We start from the raw sequence: 18822 nt of genomic DNA, 5'->3' as shown, positions 1-18822 counted from the left end.
CAGCCCCCCTGGCCTTGTTTGCAGGCAGAGGTCCAAAAGGCTTACGGGTGCTAATTGAAAATGTGGCGTTTCAGTAGTTCCTAATCGCCTTTGACCTCTTCTGTTCTTGTTTTGACAAGGCTGCACGGAACTTTCCGAGCTGCCTGCTGTTTGAAAAGGGGAGGGTGTCTCGGCCACACCTGCACCAGCTGTTGGGCAGAGAGCAGCTGTTGGCAGGATGGCAAAGCTGTTGTTTCTTCCCCTTGCATAGAGAACTGCACGACACCAGGTTAGGCTATTTGCCCATCCAGCCTAGTGTTGCCTGCTCTGGCCAACAGCCGCTCTCCGGGAACTCAGTCAGAGAGACTCCTTCCCACTCCGATCCTTTTAAGTGGAGATGCCAGGATTTGAACATGGGACCTTCTGAGTGCCAAACGTGGGCTGGCTCTGCCCCTGAGCTAGAGTCCCCTTACATCATGGTCCCGGCTTGGGGGAGTGGGAAGCTCTGGTCTGGATGCAGCACTTTGCAATATCGCAGACATGCATAGCATTACAGTGAGTGGCTTGCTTCCTATGCCAGCCTGTTCAGTACTGCCCCTTCTCATGTGCATCATGTGGTCCAAGTGTCTCTCGCCGCCTTTTTAAGTGGCAATCCTTCACCTTAATCCTGCCCTGTCCCAAATTCACAAGCATTTTCAAAAAGAGCTGCAGAATCTGTGGGGAATTGAAGTCAAACATAACTTTGCATGAGTGCTAGTTGGCTCATGAAGGGGTTAAGATGATAGAGCTGTGTTCCTAGACTCAGGTCACCTCCACTCTATTTGATGACGGAAGAAGTGAAGCCTTCTCTTCCTGTTCCCTCTCTCTCCATGCCATGCAACTGACCAAGGAAGGCAGGTCTAAGCTTTGCTCCAAGCTTAGAGCACGTGCTTGAAACTACGTGCATTTTCTACCCAAGAGTATTCTGCCTGTGTTCTCCTTGCTGCTGCTTCAATCAGTGCATGAATATGACCTTTGGAATGTTTTGTAAGTAAAGCGTTTCAAACTTAACAGTGTGTGGTCTGTTCATTGCAAGAGAGATAGAAAGAGAGAAGCATTGTTTGCAAGTGGATTAAACGGGATAAAAGAGTTTAACAACCTTCTGTAAAGTGTGCAAAGCCCCGCGTTTTGAAAACAGGCAACCAGCCAATTCATTCATTATTTACCCCCCACACATGGGTCACAGAGATTCATATTTTCCTCCCACAAAATCTGCTCATCATGGCTAGTAGCCGCCGATAGCCCTTTCCTCCACGACTGTGTGATGGTGATCACAGGCACAAGCCGATAAGGACCCTCTGCTGTCATCTTTTACCCAGTTCAGATTGAGCTGTGTCAAAAGTCTGCAGGGTTTTTCTGAGCTCCAGTATAGAAACTTCTCTGTGTGCCTTGGAAAGCAAGGATGGTGCCGTTGCATCCCCTTCACTAGCCCCGAGATGTTGCGTAATTTACCCTCAGGTTAGGACGGCTAAAAAAGGCATCCCAGAGAGATGCAGCCGATTTATTTCTGCACGGACCATCGGTCTGACTCGCTCTTCATTTTTGTTGACTTCTCCTAACAGGATTTGAAGATGAGCAACCGAGATGGTTTAGTTTGCTGGCGCTATGTTTTCCAGAAAGCGTATGTGTATTATTCCCCCCCTTTCCCCTTAAACTTCCTCTTCTTAGACTACCATCACCTTCTAGCCTTCCCCAACCTGGCGCCCTTCCAGATGTGTTGGGACCGCACCTCTGAAACAGAAAACAAGAGCGTAATAAAGCAGCAATTTTAAGGCTGGTCTGCTAACAAGCAGAGCTCTTAAATGCACCTCGGTAACAGACCTCATTTGCTGCTGCGCATGTCTTGGATTCCTAGGGCTGTGTTTTTCCTTCTTCATTTTTACTGAAATATGCTCTGAGTCGAGAGTGAATTTCATGTTCTTTATTCAGCTCGCAATCGTCAGAAGAGAAGAATGGCTCTTTTCCCAAAACCATCTGCTTATATACATTATTTACACAATGGGCCTTGCGTGATTGGCTACTTCAGGGCTACACCTGGGGGCCAATCAGGTTGTGGATTCACTTCCTCCAGAAGCCCGATTGGCTGCTCCTGCAGGCCAATCAGGTTGCTGATTCACTTCAACCTGGAGTGGCTCCTGCGGACCAATCAGACTGCTGATTCTGGATCCTATTGTTCTAGGATTCAGCTCAGTACATAACCTAGTGGTCTTTAATTATACTCCTGGCTCCTTGTTATAAATTGCTGTCTTGTTTACAAATGGTAAAAAAAGAAGAAGAAATCATTGGGGGAGATTTTTGTGCACGTGTTCATTGATTCTCCCACCTGCCACATTTCTTTGCATTGCTCATTCACATTCTTACGGAAAGCTAAGAGTCTATTGAGGGCTGCCTCCTCCTTCCTGTGAAACTTCCAACTCTCAAGGCAGCGGTGGTGGCATTTTGGTTATTTTGGAGCACCTGACTCCAAGAGATCGTCCCACCGATATGGGGTGTATTTTGATCAGTGTTCCCCAAATGTTCAGTACCTGGAGCACATCCGCTTTCCTGGATTTTAGTTCTGCATTCAAAGAGAGAGGGAGCGTGATAATATTACTAAGCCACTCTTTCACAGAGTGGTTCAACAATCGGTCCCAGATAACTGGGAACTCTGAGAGTTGCAGCTCTGTGATGGGAAACAGGGGTGTCCTAACAGCTCTCTGCACCCTTAGCAAACTACAGCTCCCAGAACACCTTGGGGGAAGAAGCCGTGAATGTTTAAAGTGGTTTCATGGTGCTTTTAAATGTGGTATGAATGTGGGCTTACTCAGGAAGCAAGCTGATATTGTGGCTTTGTACTGTGGTTCCCTTGTGTCAGGGGGTTGTTGCGGCTACTCTCGAGTAAAGACGCTCCAGTCCACTCTGTCTTTAAGAGTTTTATTGTGCATACTATTTACAGTGCAGAGATAGCCTAGTCCAATTCAGAACCCAGCAATGGCTGCCGTCTGCTTTTCGGCCAGTATAAAAGCCTGGACACCCCAAAACGCCGCCCCTTTGCCCTACGTGTGGGGGCGCGCCTTAATTCGGGCGCCGGAAGGAGAGGTCTCCCCTCTTGCTGGCTGGGGCGGCACCTGGGCTCCGACGTCTCGCTGAGTCCCTCATCCGCTGACCCTCGACCAGTGCGGTGCCAGGGCTCAGACACCTCACTGAGCCCCCTCTCCATTCTGCTCTCTTCCTCATTCCCTCCTCCTGACTCGCTGCTCGTGCTGTCACTGGGCAAAGTGCTGGTCAGGATGACGGGGGGGGGAGGCTCCCTGTAGGGAGTCCCCCTGACACCTTGGTCAGAGACGAGTGGCTTCAGCTTGTGTCTTGCACCTGAGTGTGAAAGTGTCTGGTTGTGAACACACTCCTAGCCGTGCTTATGGAACACAATGTTCAGCTTCTGCCATAACCTGCCTGCACCCATTCTGCCTATAAGTGATTAGTGTAGATCACTTAAGTGCTAGAATTTTGCTGACCGTGTTTGAGATGTTTGGACGTAAAAGCCGAAGGTGTCGAGAATATACAACTGACAGGAACTGGCTTTCTACCCTGTTTCTCATATTTTAAGACATACCCATAAAATAAGCCATAGCAGGATTTTTAAGCATTCAAGGAATATAAGCCATACCCCGAAAATAAGACATAGTGATAGGCGCAGCAGCAATGCCGGCCGCGGCAGGAGGAGGAGGAAAAAAATAAGACATCCCTTGAAAATAAGCCATAGTGTGTGTTTTTTGAGGAAAAAATAAATATAAGACGTGTCTTATAATATGAGAAACACAGTATTGAGAGGAAATATCTGCTGGGCTTCTACCAAAACTGTATGTGAAGACTGCCGAAAGCACAATGACCGACCTGCTGCCGTTCAGGTATATCACCTGCACCAAACAAGGTCAAAGGTCAGGTGAGATAGGCGTTGGACTCCAATGGGCACTGGGTTGGGAAAGAGTACGTACAATGAATGGTAAAGTTCAAGTTAGTATCAATGGACATCCGAGGCTTCCGAGATGCGGCTGATGAGTGGAGAGGAATCTCAGAAGTGTTGCCATTGGCCTGAAAGCTGAGATCCATCCCTGAGCCTTGACTTAACTGGGCAAAGTGAGAGAAAGGAGGTGTTGGGAAATGAGTGAATATATTATTGTAAGAAGAGGGACTTGATGTGGATGATGTCTTTGGGCCCCATCCACGCCTGCCATTATAATGGGAGCCTGCAGTTGAACAAACTTCTGAAGTGGTCAAGGCAATCTCTTTAAGTTAATGCCCCTAAGTTATACATCCTTTTTACATGTCTAAAGGGTTGGTCAAGTACAGACATGTTGCCGTAGAAACAACTTAATAATAGTGCCTCCAGTAGGAGACTGAGTGCCCAAACTGCAACCCAAAACCCAACACGGCGATTTAACCCGAATACTGAGGTTTCCGGTTACAGGTAGGTAGCCGTGTTGGTCTGGATCGAAGTAAAATAAAAAAAAAATTCCTTCAGTAGCACCTTAAAGACCAACTAAGTTTTTATTTTGGTATGAGCTTTCGTGTGCATGTTATCTGAAGAAGTGTGCATGCACACGAAAGCTCATACCAAAATAAAAACTTAGTTGGTCTTTAAGGTGCTACTGAAGGAATTTTTTTTATTTTACTGAGGTTTCCGTTTAGAAAAATCAACTCATACATTAACATCTTCTGTCTTAAAAGAAAAACACAATAACAGAGCTTTCAACGATACAAACAACTTTTTATTGAAAGGCAAAAGTTTGCATTTGGCATGCTTTTGAACAATTAATGTAATTTTTGCTGTTGCCCTTCTGGTAATTTGTCTAACCTTGCTGAACTCAAGGCGGCTTACTCCCGAGTAGGAACAACAGACTGGCGGGAGGCCCTGGCGCATCAAAAAGTTGACGCCTGCTCAACCCCTCGCTCGCCAGCTTGCCAGGGTTACTATGGCCCTAAATGCACCCGAGTTAGTTAAGTTGCAAGGGAGGTAAATGGCCAATGGGAGCTCTCCAGGCAGAAGCAGGGGTATATAAGGAGAAGCAGGCAGTCAGAAGGGGAGTTGGGGGAGTTGATGGGAGTTGATGAGAGAGGTGGAGAGGATTTTGAGATAGAGAGAGGGTTAGAGAAGCTAGTGAGGTGAGCTGTGGTGCAGAATCTGAAAGAATAATAAGAAGGGAACTTCAGTCAGGGAGGAAAAGGGGGGAACTAATACTAAAGGTTAAGTTTAAAGAAAAGTACTTGAGAAACCAATAAGAAATTATATGCTTGTAAGATCATCACCTCAATAAACTTATTTGTTTGGTTCACTTTTCATCTGACTGGAATCCATTATTGGTGTGCCAGTACACAGACTTAATGGTTGGTGGCAGCAAGGGAAGAAAATAGGCGAGGGAGGTACTGGGTCCATAGACCGCTAAACGTCCGGGGGCCCTTTACCGGTGTATCTCGCCACAGCGGCCGTCAGGTTTGCTTGCAGTGGCAGATGGGCTTGGTCAGTGACTTGAGTAGCGGTGCCGCAGGCTTTGGACAGAGCGGCAGTTTCCTGGCACGAGCCCGAGGGTGAAAATGGTGCCCTAGCAGCGCTGGGACCATGCTGGAAGTGGCCAGGAGCCTCCTGCAGTGCTGGGACGCCAGTTTCACCCCCTAGCTACGGCCCTGCTGGGGCGACGGTGCACATGCCCACAGAGAGGGCTCTGAGTGCCCTCTCTGGCACGCGTGCCACAGGCTCACCACCACTGCCCTAGGGATAGCACAGGGTTTCTCCAACTTGGGTCCCCAGCTGTTGTTGGACTACAATTCCCATTATCTCTGAGCACTGGTCCTGCTAGCTAGGGATCATGGGAGTTGTAGTCCAACAGCAGCTGGAGACCCAAGTTTTGGGAACTGGGGGATAGCAGAAACATAGGCCAGGGGGCAGTCTGAGCTAGTCTCACCTGGAGCTGGACTTGCTGTCTGCACTGAGTCCGAAGTTATGGCACAGAGGGGCTTGCCTGGAAACCAAATGAGAAAGCAAGAGTTGGTGGACTGTTGATGCTGTGAGTTGTAAATACAAGTGTATATCATAAAGGCACCGCGGCCTCCAGTGACCTCACCCTTTACTGAGACCAAGGTACGCACTGGCACCCCCGAAGTCTCTCGCAGCTGCTTTGAGATGAGGATGCACGTAACATTGCATTTTGAAGTGTGCCTCTTTAATCTAGAAAGCACCATGCTCGAGTATCAAAAATCCAGGGAGTCCTAAAGCAGTCTGGTTCCCAAAGTGAGCAGTAACACCCCCCGGGGGGGCAGTGGGATCACCTGGGGGGAGGGGGCGCTAAGAGGCAAGGGGGTCTGCAGGGAGGAGGTGCAAATGACTGTTAGACCTCGAAAAGCTGGTATCACTGGATCATCAAGTCCATCAGTTTTGTTGAATTAATTAAACTACATAGTCTTAATTGGATTTTGAATAAACGCGCCGTTGCTGTTGATTGTGCTTAAATCTTCCTGGGTGGGCCGTGCACATGGCTGTTTATGAATAATGCTTTTTATAGGGCGGGGGGGGCACTGACGTGAGTTTACGTAACCAAGGGAGCGGTGCCCCAAAAGAAATTCAGGAACCACTGTCTTAAAGGTTTCTTGAAGGCTACGTGTGTGTGAGTGTGTTAGATCTGATTAGAAACTACCCTGATATGGCCAGTTGGATTTTCAGCTGGTGGTGTTTAGTGCGGGGGGGGGGGCGGTTGTCGGCCATGAAACACGAGGAGAGAGCTAAGTACATCTGGGTATGCGTGTGATGTTGGAGGCGGTTCCATGACCGCCATAGGGCTGTGAGGGTTTGGGCGACTGAAGCACAAATGTGCCTTTGGACCGAGATGCTTGTCATTCTTTTTCTCCTACGCGGCTTTCCGCTTCCTTCCTTCTGCAGCAGCTCCTGCCTTTCTGCCCCCACTTTTATCTGTGAACCTGCCATAACCCACATGCAGAGACATTTGGCTCCTTGTCGGCTCTCCAAGTGGAATTTGCACAATGTTAGGATAAGGGCAGCGATGGTGGATGTGGACCTGGACAACCCAGAATGGAAACGAGAATTAGGAATGGTTCTGGGGAAGCTGCATAGGAAGCCTGGCTTCTGTCAGAATGGTTAAGTCACCAAAAGAGATCATCACTGCGTTAAACACAAGCTTTCTGTTTCTACCGTGTTTCTCCGAAAATAAGACGCTGTCTTGTATTTCTTTTCCCTCAAAAAACCCCACTATGGCTTATTTTCAGGGGATGTCTTATTTTTTCCCTCCTTCTCCTACTGCAGCCGGCACTGCTGCTGCGCCTATCACTATGCCTTATTTTCGGGGTACGGCTTATATTCCTTGAATGCTTAAAAATCCTGCTAGGGCTTATTTTATGGCTACGTCTTTTTTTCGGAGAAACAGGGTACCTCAGATATTTTCTCAGCAAGAGTGAATAAATTACACCAGTACAATCCTGACTATGTTTACTCAAGAGTAAGGCCCTCTGATTTCAGTGGGACTTAGTGCCCGTGTAAGTAAACATTGGATCGCAGCCTTGCCCATTAAAACCGTGAATGACAGTAGGAAATTTTGCCCGGTAGCAGAATTCACTTTAACAACCGTCAGTGTTCCTGTACTATATTACATCTGAACTCAGGCTCTGCCTCTTCCGGACAAACCGAGTGTGATACCGTTTCATTGATTCTGTTTTGACTATTTATTTGTGCTTTCATCTTGAATCTTTATCTTGGGAACTGCCCTGAGATCTTTTGACAACTATCCTACTTTTAAAAGGGAAGTTTTTAATGTTTAATGCTGTATCGTGTTTTTAATATTCGATTGGGAGCCGCCCAGAGTGGCTGGGGAAACCCAGCCAGATGGGTGGGATATAAATAATAAATATGATGATGGGTGGTAAATAAATCTTAATAAATAAATAAGAACAAGCCACAGATAAAACCTTGGCTACAGTCACTGCTCTTTCTTCTCTGGAAGTTCATGGTAAGACGTATTTTGGCTTTGTGTTGCATGTGAACTGAGTCTGTGTGACAGGTATTGCTATTCTTTGTTAATTTTGAACTTGTTATATCCACCACAAAAACCCCAAATATAAAATAATCAGGGTTGTGTAACAGGTAATAAGTTAATTTCTTCCTCTGGTCCACAAATGATCAGAACAGGTGTGTGTGGATCAGCGACCCTCGCATATCTTTTCTGACTGTATCTTGTGCCAGCGGCAACAGGGCAGCCGACACAGGTGTGGTTTCTTTATTTTATTCGTAATTTTTATTTTCTTATTAATTTTGTATACTGTCCTGTGCCCGTAGATCTCAGGCCGGTTCGCAACACAAAACTGCAATATAAAAAACACGGGATGCATAATAAAAACAAAAAACAACGCAATAATCCCCCTTCCACAACACATTATTCCATTTATTAAAATGTTATGCCATCTATTAAATTTCTTTAGTTTTCCTGATTGCAATAGCAGGCTGAGATAATCGGTGCATGGCGCCTTTTCCCCACCTGGGTGTTCTGTGTGGCTCAGAAGTCTGCACACTCCCAGCAGAGAGATCAAGTCACCTGTTTGGTTTGGTTTTGCACTCCCTTTTCTTCTTCCACTTTGTGGGAGGAGGAGAAGGAAAGAACTAGACTGCGTCGTTCCTTGTTCTGCGGGGATCAGCCTCACAAAGCCTCCTCGGTGCGTCTGAATCTCTTTATTTGCTCGCTCGGATAGTTTGCTGATTTCACAACTCTGTTTCTCCTGCCCCCTTTTCTCCCCCTTCCCCGGCGCAACAGGAATCATTAACCAGTGGCAGCAGGAATCGAAGGACAAGGTGATTTCCCTCTTGCTGACCCACTTGCCTCTGCTGAAGCCGGGGAACGTTGAGGCGAAAGTGGCGTACATGAAGCTCCTCCCCAAAATCCTGGCTCACTCCATCGAGCACAACCAGCACATAGAGGAGAGCAGGCAGCTCCTGTCTTACGCCCTGATCCACCCCGCCACGTCCCTGGAGGACAGGAGCGCCCTGGCGATGTGGCTGAACCACCTAGAGGACCGCACATCACTGGGCACCTATGGGAGCCAGAGCAGGGGCCGGTCCGACTCGGTCGATTACGGACCGTCGCACTACTATCACCAAAGACAGAACTCGGACGATAAGCTCAACGGGTGGCAGAGCTCGCGGGACTCCGGCATCTGCGTCAACGCCTCCAGCTGGCAGGATAAGAACCTGGGCTGCGAGAACGGCCACCTTCCTCTCTATTCCTCCTCTTCCGTCCCCGCGACCATCAACACTATCGGAACGGGCACGGGCACAAGTAAGTCGCGACTGGCGGTCTCCGGGGAGGGTGGGGGGAGGGCTCTTTCCTTCCCCCCCGGTAGCACCGCACCGAGCAAACTTGAACAAAACAGCGTATAACTCGAGGGGAAAGAAGCCATGCCTGAATTAGGGTCGGGGCTGGTGGAGAACAGGGTCAGGTTCCGTTAGGCAGCCAGAGGAATGTCACAGCTATGCAGCCAATCAGAGCATGTGCTGCCTCTGCCAAGCATCCCTGGCTGCTAAGCAACCCCTCCACCACCGTCCCTTGGCTCAGTGGGCTTACCGAGCACTGTATTAACCCTCGAGTTACAAGCCAAATGATCCCTGCTGTGGCCATTGTGGCAGGTTTGCCTATCTCGTCCCACTTCCTATTCCTTAAATAAATATTGTTGTTCGAAGGTTTTCAAAATGTGGCAACAGCCCTGGTAACAAACATCCATTGGGGTTCCAAGCAAGGAAAGAGGGAGTGGAATTGTGTATGTCTCCTGTGTTGCACCCAGGGCCGTCTTAACAGTTGGCACTAGGGATGCACAGTGCCCGGGTGCTGGGCTCTCAGGGATGCCAGGCCGAGAGTCCGAGGCCGAGTATTGGAGTCCGGGGTAGCACCGCCGACAGCCGAGCAGAGCCCGTCGGAGCGCCGCGGGCGGCTCTTCCCCAGACTCCAATGCTCGCTCCCAAACTCACGGCGAGCCACTGCTCTGCTCCGCTCGGCTGTCGGCTCTTGCCCCAGATGCATGGCAGCTAACTGTTTCGGCTGCACACACCGCAACCAGAGTGCCGTGTAACATTGTGGGTGCTGCGTGACGCATCCTGTTGCGTGCGCTGAGCTGCGGGTTCCTTTGCTGGCTTTTCCGCTGTTGGCGCACGCTCCCAGCACCGCCCAACATGGGGTGCCAGCACAGAACGACGGGAATGCAAGCGGCAGCAGAGGAAGCATCTCCAGACGGGATCCGCCGCGCACCAACAGCAGCAACGAAACCTGACGAATAGGAGCGCGTGGATCACCTCCGGAGAACTTTCCTCCATTGTTTACATCAGTGACTTGCACCCGGCAAAGCAAGCTGTTATCTGTAGAACAAAATGCGGCAATAATAAATGTGTGCACCCGGGCACACTGCACTTTTGCCCTGCAGTTTCTCAGGACTAATCTTGGCACATGCCTGCTCCTGCTCAATCCGTTCACTCACAAGGCTATTCATGCAGTCTTTTTATTATTATTTAAAGTAGGGTGGGGGAAAACCTGTGGGTCTCCAACTTTCGTCAGCCCCAACCAGCATGCCCAACGGTTGGGATGCAGGTGGCGCTGTGGTCCAAACCACTGGGCCTTTGGGGCTTGCCGATCAGAAGGTCGGCGGTTCGAATCCTCATGACGGGATGAGCTCCCGCTGCTCTGCCCCAGCTCCTGCCAACCTAGCAGTTTGAAAACACACCAGTGCAAGTAGATAAATAGGTACCGCTGTGGTGGGAAGGTAAACAGGGTTTCCGTGCATTCTGGCAATGACGAGCTGGGGCTGGTGAGAGTTGTATTTAAGGATGGTTGAGTCTGTCCATTTCAGTTCCTCAGTTTCTCATTTTTCCAATGTTCAGTTCAGTTGTCCACCTCTCCACGTCTGTTTGTGATTCAAACAAAAGACCACCAGCTAATTTCTCCCTATACGCTTTTGTACGCAATCTCCCCTAACAAATGTACATATGTTACTTTCTCCTACATTGCTGGGTGTTTTTCCCCCCATACATGACCCTGTTGTGTGTGTGTGTGTGTGTGTGTGTGTGTGTGTGTGCAAAACTCGGAGAAGGCAAATTCCCAAAAAAGGAGGACAATGGACTCAGCTGTGTAGCTGCAAATAAAACTTTTTAAGTGTGTCATAAGGTGCATTATACAAATGTGGCACCAAATGGGGATGCTGAGCTGTGACAAATTCAATATAGTTTTCAAAACTGTTTTTCTTTGTGTGTAGATTCGCATATTGGTTTGGAAAGAGAGGATAGGCTAGGTTCGCCACTAAATGCATTGAATTTATGCCCTATTCCTTTGTGCAACTCTCTGCCCGCCGCCCCAAGGAAGTGAGGCAACATCAGAGTAGCCAGGCCAAAACACTAAATGACACCACCAGATTGGTGTAGACCAGGCATCCCCAAACTTTGGTCCTCCAGATGTTTTGGACTACAATTCCCATCTTCCCCAACCACTGGTCCTGTTAGCTAGGGATCATGGGAGTTGTAGGCCAAAACATCCGGAGGGCCGCAGTTTGGGGGTGCCTGGTGTAGACATTGCTAAGCTATATGGACTAAATGGTCTGACCCCAATTCCCATGTTCCTTTATATTCCTGAATTTTCTCCTGTGGTGATTCTGAGAAGAGGATTCTCTGCCTTCTCCCTTCTCCCTCATTCCAAAGCTTCCTTAAGGTGTGCTCCTGTGGGTAACCTTGAGCACCCCACCTACCTGGAAACTTTAAATAATAATAATAATAATAATTATTATTATTATTATTATTATTATTAAAGATCCATGCAGTCTAGGGTGGTATGCTGTTGGGTGATGTCTGCCTTAGTCATAGGTGGAATCTACACACCTGGTTTTTTTTTTTAAAAAAAAATGCTGTGAAAATGCTTTTTTAAAAAAAGTTTTGAAAAATGCATTGAATTCTGCACAGCTCACTGTTGCCATCTAGTGTCACATTTGCATGTTGCGCATTACAACACATTTAAAAGGTTTTATTTGCAGCTGTATAGTTGAGTCCATACTCTAAGGAGGGAGGGGTTGGGTAGCGAACCATGTCTACTCAGAATTAATTCCTGTTCGATCTCCCAGGGTGGGTGAAGAAAGGAAAGCCCCCCGGTGAGAGCTGGTAGGGTTCGTCTCTCTGTGTGTGAAGGAGAGGACCTGTGAAGGAGGAGATTATATATTTGCCCCCCTCCTTCTCTCTTGGTTCTTTGTTCAGATTAGTTCATTGTTTTATTGCAATGCATTATGAAAAGTCTTAATAAATTTTTTTTTAAAGAAAAAAGTAATTCCCATTGAATTAAATGGAGCTTACTCATAGGTAATTGGGGTTAGGATGCCAACCATAGTCTGTTTTGCAAAAAAAAGAGAGAGAGAGTCTCGTGGCACACCTTAAAGACGAGCTAATTCATAACGACAGATGCTTACGTGAACTGCCACCCGCTTCACGACAATAATTAACAATAACAAGAATTAATATTGATGGCGATTAAACTGGGTAGGAAGTTGAGGTGGCGCTTTGGGTCGAGGTGACCTGAAAACTACCTAAAGCTATTTTCCAATCTGGACTTTCTATCTCTTCCCCCCCCCCTCACAAAAGCAACCTGTTTCCATATCTGGCCAGGGGTAGTGACCAAGGGTGGGTGCCATTATCTTTTTAAAGGGGCTCTTTGAAGCAGGAATGGGTTCGAAGTGCTCACGTTGCAGTGCATTGACCCAAATTCTCAAGCCGGACCAGGGTTCGAATCCCCTCCTGGGTTTTTATTTTGAATTAAAATCCTAGGGCATTGCACCCAAGCTGCTCCACAGACGACTGAAATTTTAAAGGACACATAAATTAAAAAAAAAAAACCTCTGTCCTTAGCTTGGCCAACTTCAGGAGAAGTGCAACAGAGGCGCTTGGAAAGCCAGGCGTGTTTTCTGCCAGGTGGATCTGTCAGGGCGAAGGGAGGTTTTGCGGGACCCCTACAGTGCCGTCTGCATCCCTCTCACAGCTACGGTTCCCGGAGTTCCCCGGGAAGAGGGACTGGCTGTTGGAAATGTGACTCTAACAACTGTTATACATAGGGCTGCCTCTGAAGACGGTTCAGAAACTTCAGCTGGTGCAGAATTCAGCGGCCAGGTTGCTCACCGGAGGAAGACGGTTTGAGCATCTTACACCGATCCTGGTCTGACTCCACTAGCTACCAATTAGTTTCCGGGCCCAATTCAAAGTGCTGGTTTTGACCTAGAAAGCCTTAAACGGCTCAGGACCCGAATACCTCAAGGACCACCTCTTTTCCTATGCACCTACCCAGACACTGAGATCGTCTTCTGAGGCCCTCCTTCGTGTGCCCCCTCCTCAAGAGGTCCAGAGGGTGGCATCATGAGAACGGGGCCTTCTCAGCAGTGGCTCCCCATCTGTGGGATGCTCTCCCCAGGGAAGTCTGCCTGGTGCCTTCATTATACACCTTTAGGTGCCAGGCAAAAACGTTCCTTCTTAACCAGGCCATTGGTTGACCTGATCAACATCCTATGCCCTTTTAAAATGTGGCTCATTTTGGGGAGAGTGTTATTGTTTTTGTTTGTATTTTATATATTGTGATCTTTTCTGTGAACCACCCTGAGACCTCTGGGTATAAAGCGGTATATAAATTCAATATAATAATAATAATAATAATAATAATAATAATAATAATAATAATAATAATATCAACAACAACTCTTAGTATCCTTTGCAAACTGGATTCTCCAGGGGAAGCCATGACTGTTTAAAGATGTTCTGGACAGTTTTTCCGTTCTGAAATTCAAATGTTCACAGCCCACCCTGGGACCTGCTGGCGAAGGGCAGGTCATAAAGTTCGTCATTGCCATCCGGGTTCCTTCCGGGTGCCCCCTGCCCCATCTGAGTCTGCCTCCCACCCCCCCACCCCCTGCACAAACGTCCTCCTGTTAAGCCTCTCTCCTGGCACGGGGCAGCCTTTCCCACCGAAGGAGCCTGCTGTGTGAGACTTTCCTCTTTCGCTCCGTGTTCTCTCCAGGCTGCATCTCCTGCACAAACAGCCCTTATCCCAGCCCCAAGGCACTTCCTGGCTCCGTACAATGAGGGCGTTCTGCTCCTGGCCCGGTTCACTCAGGCCAACACGCAGCTCTCAGTTCCACCGAGGGGTTTGCAGAGTCTCTCCCCCCCCCTCGCTGGGACTTTCCGGGCAGGGTTTTGTGGCACGAAGCGTGCGCTTAAGGGAAGCCACTCTGGAAAAGGAGTCTTTCTGCACTCTCGGCTCGCAGGGACGGCCTGCACAAGGCAAGGCTCCTTTGCTGGATCTTAGAATCATAGAATCATAGAGTTGGAAGAGACCACAAGGGCCATCCAGTCCAACCCCCTGCCAATAATAATAATAATAATAATAATAAATTTTTATTTATACCCCGCCCTCCCCAGTCAAAAACCGGGCTCAGGGCGGCTGACACCAACAGAACCACAATAAAACATAAAAACAATTAATTAAAATACAGATTAAAATACAGTATTAAAATTTAAAGTGCAGCCTCATTTCAAGTAGGCCATAAATCCAAGCCATGAGGGAGAAAAACACAGGGGTCAGGCTGAGTCTAACCCAAAGGCCAGGCGGAACAGCTCTGTCTTGCAGGCCCTGCGGAATGATGACAAATCCCGCAGGGCCCTGGTCTCCTGGGAAAGAGCGTTCCACCAGGTTGGGGCCAGTACTGAAAAGGCCCTGGCTCTAGTAGAGGCCAATCTAGCCATCTTATGACTCGGGATCTCCAGAGTATTATTATTTGTGGACCTTAAGGTCCTCCGCGGGGCATACCAGGAGAGGCGGTCCCGTAGGTACGAGGGTCCCAAGTCGCATAGGGCTTTAAAGGTCAAAACCAGCACCTTAAACCTGATCCTGTACTCCACCGGGAGCCAGTGCAGCTGGTAAAGCACTGGATGAATGTGATCCCGCGGCCGAGACCCTGTAAGGAGCCTCGCCGCGGCATTCTGCACCCGCTGGAGTTTCTGGGTCAGCTTTAAGGGCAACCCTGCGTTGGAAACCAAGCAGGAAACACCATCAAAGCATTCTTGACATATGCCTGTCAAGCCTCTGCTTAAAGACCTCCAAAGAAGGAGACTCCACCACACTCCTTGGTAACAAATTCCACTGCCGAACAGCTCTTACTGTCAGGAAGTTCTCCCTAATGTTTAGGTGGAATCTTCTTTCTTGTAGTGTGAATCCATTGCTCCGTGTCCGCTTCTCTGGAGCAGCAGAAAACAACCTTTCTCCCTCCTCTATATGACATCCTTTTATATATTTGAACATGGCTATCATATCACCCCTTAACCTTCTCTTTCTCAGGCTAAACATACCCAGCTCCCTAAGCCGTTCCTCATAAGGCATCGTTTCCAGGCCTTTGACCATTTTGGTTGCCCTCTTCTGGACACGTTCCAGCTTATCAGTATCCTTCTTGAACTGTGGTGCCCAGAACTGGACACAGTACTCCAGGTGAGGTCTGACCAGAGCAGAATACAGTGGTACTATTCCTTCCCTAGATCTAGATGCTATACTCCTATTGATGCAGCTCTTACTGAGCTTTTGTTTACTTCCAAGCGATGGAAACATGCAAGCTGCGCCGAGGGGAGCACAAGAAGAGATCTGCCAGATCAGAACCAAAGACCCAACAAGTCCAGCGCTCTGTTCTCGCAGAGGCCAGACAGACGCCCCCTGGGGAGTCCACAAGCAGGATCTGAGGGGAGCAGCACTCGCCCCACCTGAGACTTCCATCAAAGGTGTTCAAAAGCATATAGGCAACTTCCTGTTTTCATGGGGGTTGTGTTGTTCCAGGTCCTGGTCACTTGCATGAAGTCGCGTGAAATCGGACACCCATCAGAAAAGCCTACAAACACCCCATTCTGCCCTTTCAGTGACATCTTTATGACATTTCTGGGTTCAGCACCTGAAACAGGAGTTGTCTGTATAAGATAAGATAATAAGATAAGATAAGATAATCTTTATTGTCATCGTCCCCTTGCGGGAACAACGAAATTACTCGGTTACCACATCCACTCAGATAAAGCTCAGATATTCCACATAATCCAAAATTGCTACAAAACACTAATTAAAACAATGCAATACGATACAATGTAACAAGTAAAAATAAGATGACTTCAAAGTCCAGACTTTCCATTTGAGGCCAAAATCGCTCTAGAGAAGAAACTGTTCCTGAGACGGCTCGTTCTTGCCTGCATTGTTCTATATCTCCATCCCGATGGCAGGAGCTCGAAGAAACGGTGACCAGGGTGTGTATTAGTATTAGTATATTAGTATTAGTATTAGTAAACCACCGAGCCTCTTGGGCTTGCCAATCGGAAGGTCGGCAGCTCAAATCCCTGCAACAGGGTGAGCTCCCGTTGCTCTGTCCCAGCTCTGCCAGCCTAGCAGTTCAAAAGCATGCCAGTTTAAGTAAATAAATAGGTACCACTGCAGCGGGAAGGTAAACGGCGTTTCCATGCGCTCTAGTTTCCATCACGGGTGTTCCACTGCGCCAGAAGTGGTTTAGTCCTGCTGGCCACATGACCTGGAAAGCTGTGAACAAACGCCAGCTCCCTCGGCCTGAAAGCGAGATGAGCGCCACAACCCCATAGTCACCTTTGACTGGACTTAACTGTCCAGGGGTCCTTTACCTTACCATTACCCATTAGTATTAATATTATTATCTTTTGAGGAGGTGAGAGAGGGAAGCCCCCGACTGTGCCGTGGTTTAAAATACCCACGTCCGCACACCCTGCGGGCATAGATTGGCCAGGCAGGGGTGACGCAGCCAGTGTTGGCCTCAATCCCCCGCCCCTGATCTCGGCCACTACAAGGACCCGGACGCCCGTCCACACCATCGCCCACCACGAATGGTGAGCAGTATTATTATTAATATTATTATTAATTAAATTTGTATACCGCCCTAGATCCATAGTTCACAGGGTAGTTCACAACATAAAAAGCACAAACACACATACAAACACATTTAAAAGGCATAGAATTTTTAATTAGCCAAAAGTCTGGTTATAAAGGAACATTTACAGAGAGACTGCCTCCAAGAAGGAAAGGTGGAATATAGTCAGCATAGCTAGTAGACATTGATAGCCATCTCCTCTATGGATGTGTCTCCTTTGAAGCCACTTAGGTTGGTGGCCGGGGACGCAGGTGGCACTGTGGTTTAAACCACTTTAGCCTCTTGGGCTTGCCTATCAGAACGTCTGCGGTTCGAATCCCCGCAACGGGGTGAGCTCCCGTTGCTCTGTCCCAGCTCCTGCCAACCTAGCAGTATGAAAGCATGCCCCAAAAGTGCAAGTAGATAAATAGGTAAGGTAAACAGCGTTTCCATGCACTGCTCTTGTGTCGGTGTTCCATTGCACCAGAAGCAGCTTAGTCATGACCTGGAAAAACTGTCTGTGGACAAACGCCGGCTCCCTCGGCCTGTAAAGCGAGCTGAGGGCTGCAGCCCCAGAGTTGTCTGCGACTGGACTTAACTGTCAGGGGTGCTTTACCTTTACCTTAGGTTGGTGCCGCCCCTGCCTCTTGTGGGAGTGAGTTGCACAGTCAGACTGTATGAAATATGTGTATATATCTGGCCTGAATCGCAACATTCAACTTCACTGGGTTCCCCTGAGTTCTGGTGTTAAGTTAGTGGTCGAACCCTGGTGGCAAAACACAGGATTTGCCAACTTGTCCCCAGAGCAGCACACAGAAAAGCCTTTCACAGGAAGCAGCCCTGGTGTGCTCCAGCTTAGAACCAGACATATTTAGTATGTTTTGACTGTGGCTTCCTACTTTCACAAAGGCCACCTCTTCTCTCTCCCTGCCTGCAGGAACACAGTTTCTTTCGAAGCTATTAATACATCATTTCAGTATTTCGCCCAGCGCGAGGCAGCGAGATGAGAGAGAGAGAGAATATTTTTGAAACTGAATTGCAATAAAGCCAGCATAAATCTTTGGCTCTTCCTGTTGTAATGTGCTGCACAGCGGAGGAGAGAAGGAAGCAAAACATTTCAGACCACCAGTTTATGATATATTCATATTCTCTCTCTCTCTCTCTCTCTCTCTCTCTCTCTCTCTCTCTCTCTCTCTCTCTCTCTCTCTCTGTCTCCTCCATTCCATGTATAAATGGTTCTCTTTGAAAAATATCTTGATGTTCCTGGGATCACTGCTACGTCTTCATTTGTCAAGTGAAGATGCAGTAACGATCAGCTCCTCGTTGGGAGGTGTGGTTCTTCTCCTCTAGGGATCTTGTAAAACCAGAGCTGGCATCTTGTCAAAATGCTCAACTTAAAACGAATCCCCCAGCAATCTCAGGCCGGACCGAGACTCCTGGGTGCCCCCCCCTCTCAGCGAAGGTTCCCTTCTGCCTGCCAAGTCCAGTTGCCCGCTCCTGGTCGCTCGGAGGAGTAGGCATTAATAAAAAGGAAACTTAAAGAGGTCGGGCAAGCAGAAAGGTTGTTTCCTTATTTTGCATTTCACTGGATTCAGCTTGGCTGAAAGGCAGAGTTGGTTACGAAAGCCCCATTTAAAAGGAAAAGCAAACAGCAGGGAACCTCTCCATTAAGCCTGTTTGCACTAGAGCAAAAAAGTAAATTTGGATTCCTTGATTTTCATAAATACGTCTCTCACATTAGGTAAGTTCCTGCAGGATAAGGCTACTAGCCACAACAGCTGTTTTCTACCTCTTTACTGTTGGAGGCAGTAAATGCTGGAGCTGGGAATCGCAAATAGGAAGAGGCGCAATTATGCGCAGCTT

General features: G+C 48.1%; 1 protein-coding gene across 2 annotated transcripts in view; it reads left to right on the top strand.

Annotated features, from left to right (window-relative positions):
• The window catches only part of SAMD4A (sterile alpha motif domain containing 4A), a 108178-nt gene that overhangs the window by 50447 nt on the left and 38909 nt on the right, over positions 1 to 18822 (top strand). For both annotated transcript variants that reach the window (XM_060270901.2, XM_060270895.2), the window contains exon 3: positions 8808 to 9329. In XM_060270901.2, coding sequence (XP_060126884.1) covers positions 8808 to 9329 — 522 coding nt within the window. The remainder of the gene's footprint in view (positions 1 to 8807; positions 9330 to 18822) is intronic.

The sequence above is a fragment of the Zootoca vivipara genome, chromosome 1 (assembly GCF_965207765.1).
Source record: "Zootoca vivipara chromosome 1, rZooViv2.hap1.1, whole genome shotgun sequence".
Classification (NCBI taxonomy): Eukaryota; Metazoa; Chordata; class Lepidosauria; order Squamata; family Lacertidae; genus Zootoca; species Zootoca vivipara.
The sequence above is the reverse complement of the archived record's forward strand: the minus strand, read 5'-3'. Positions and strand labels throughout refer to the sequence as shown.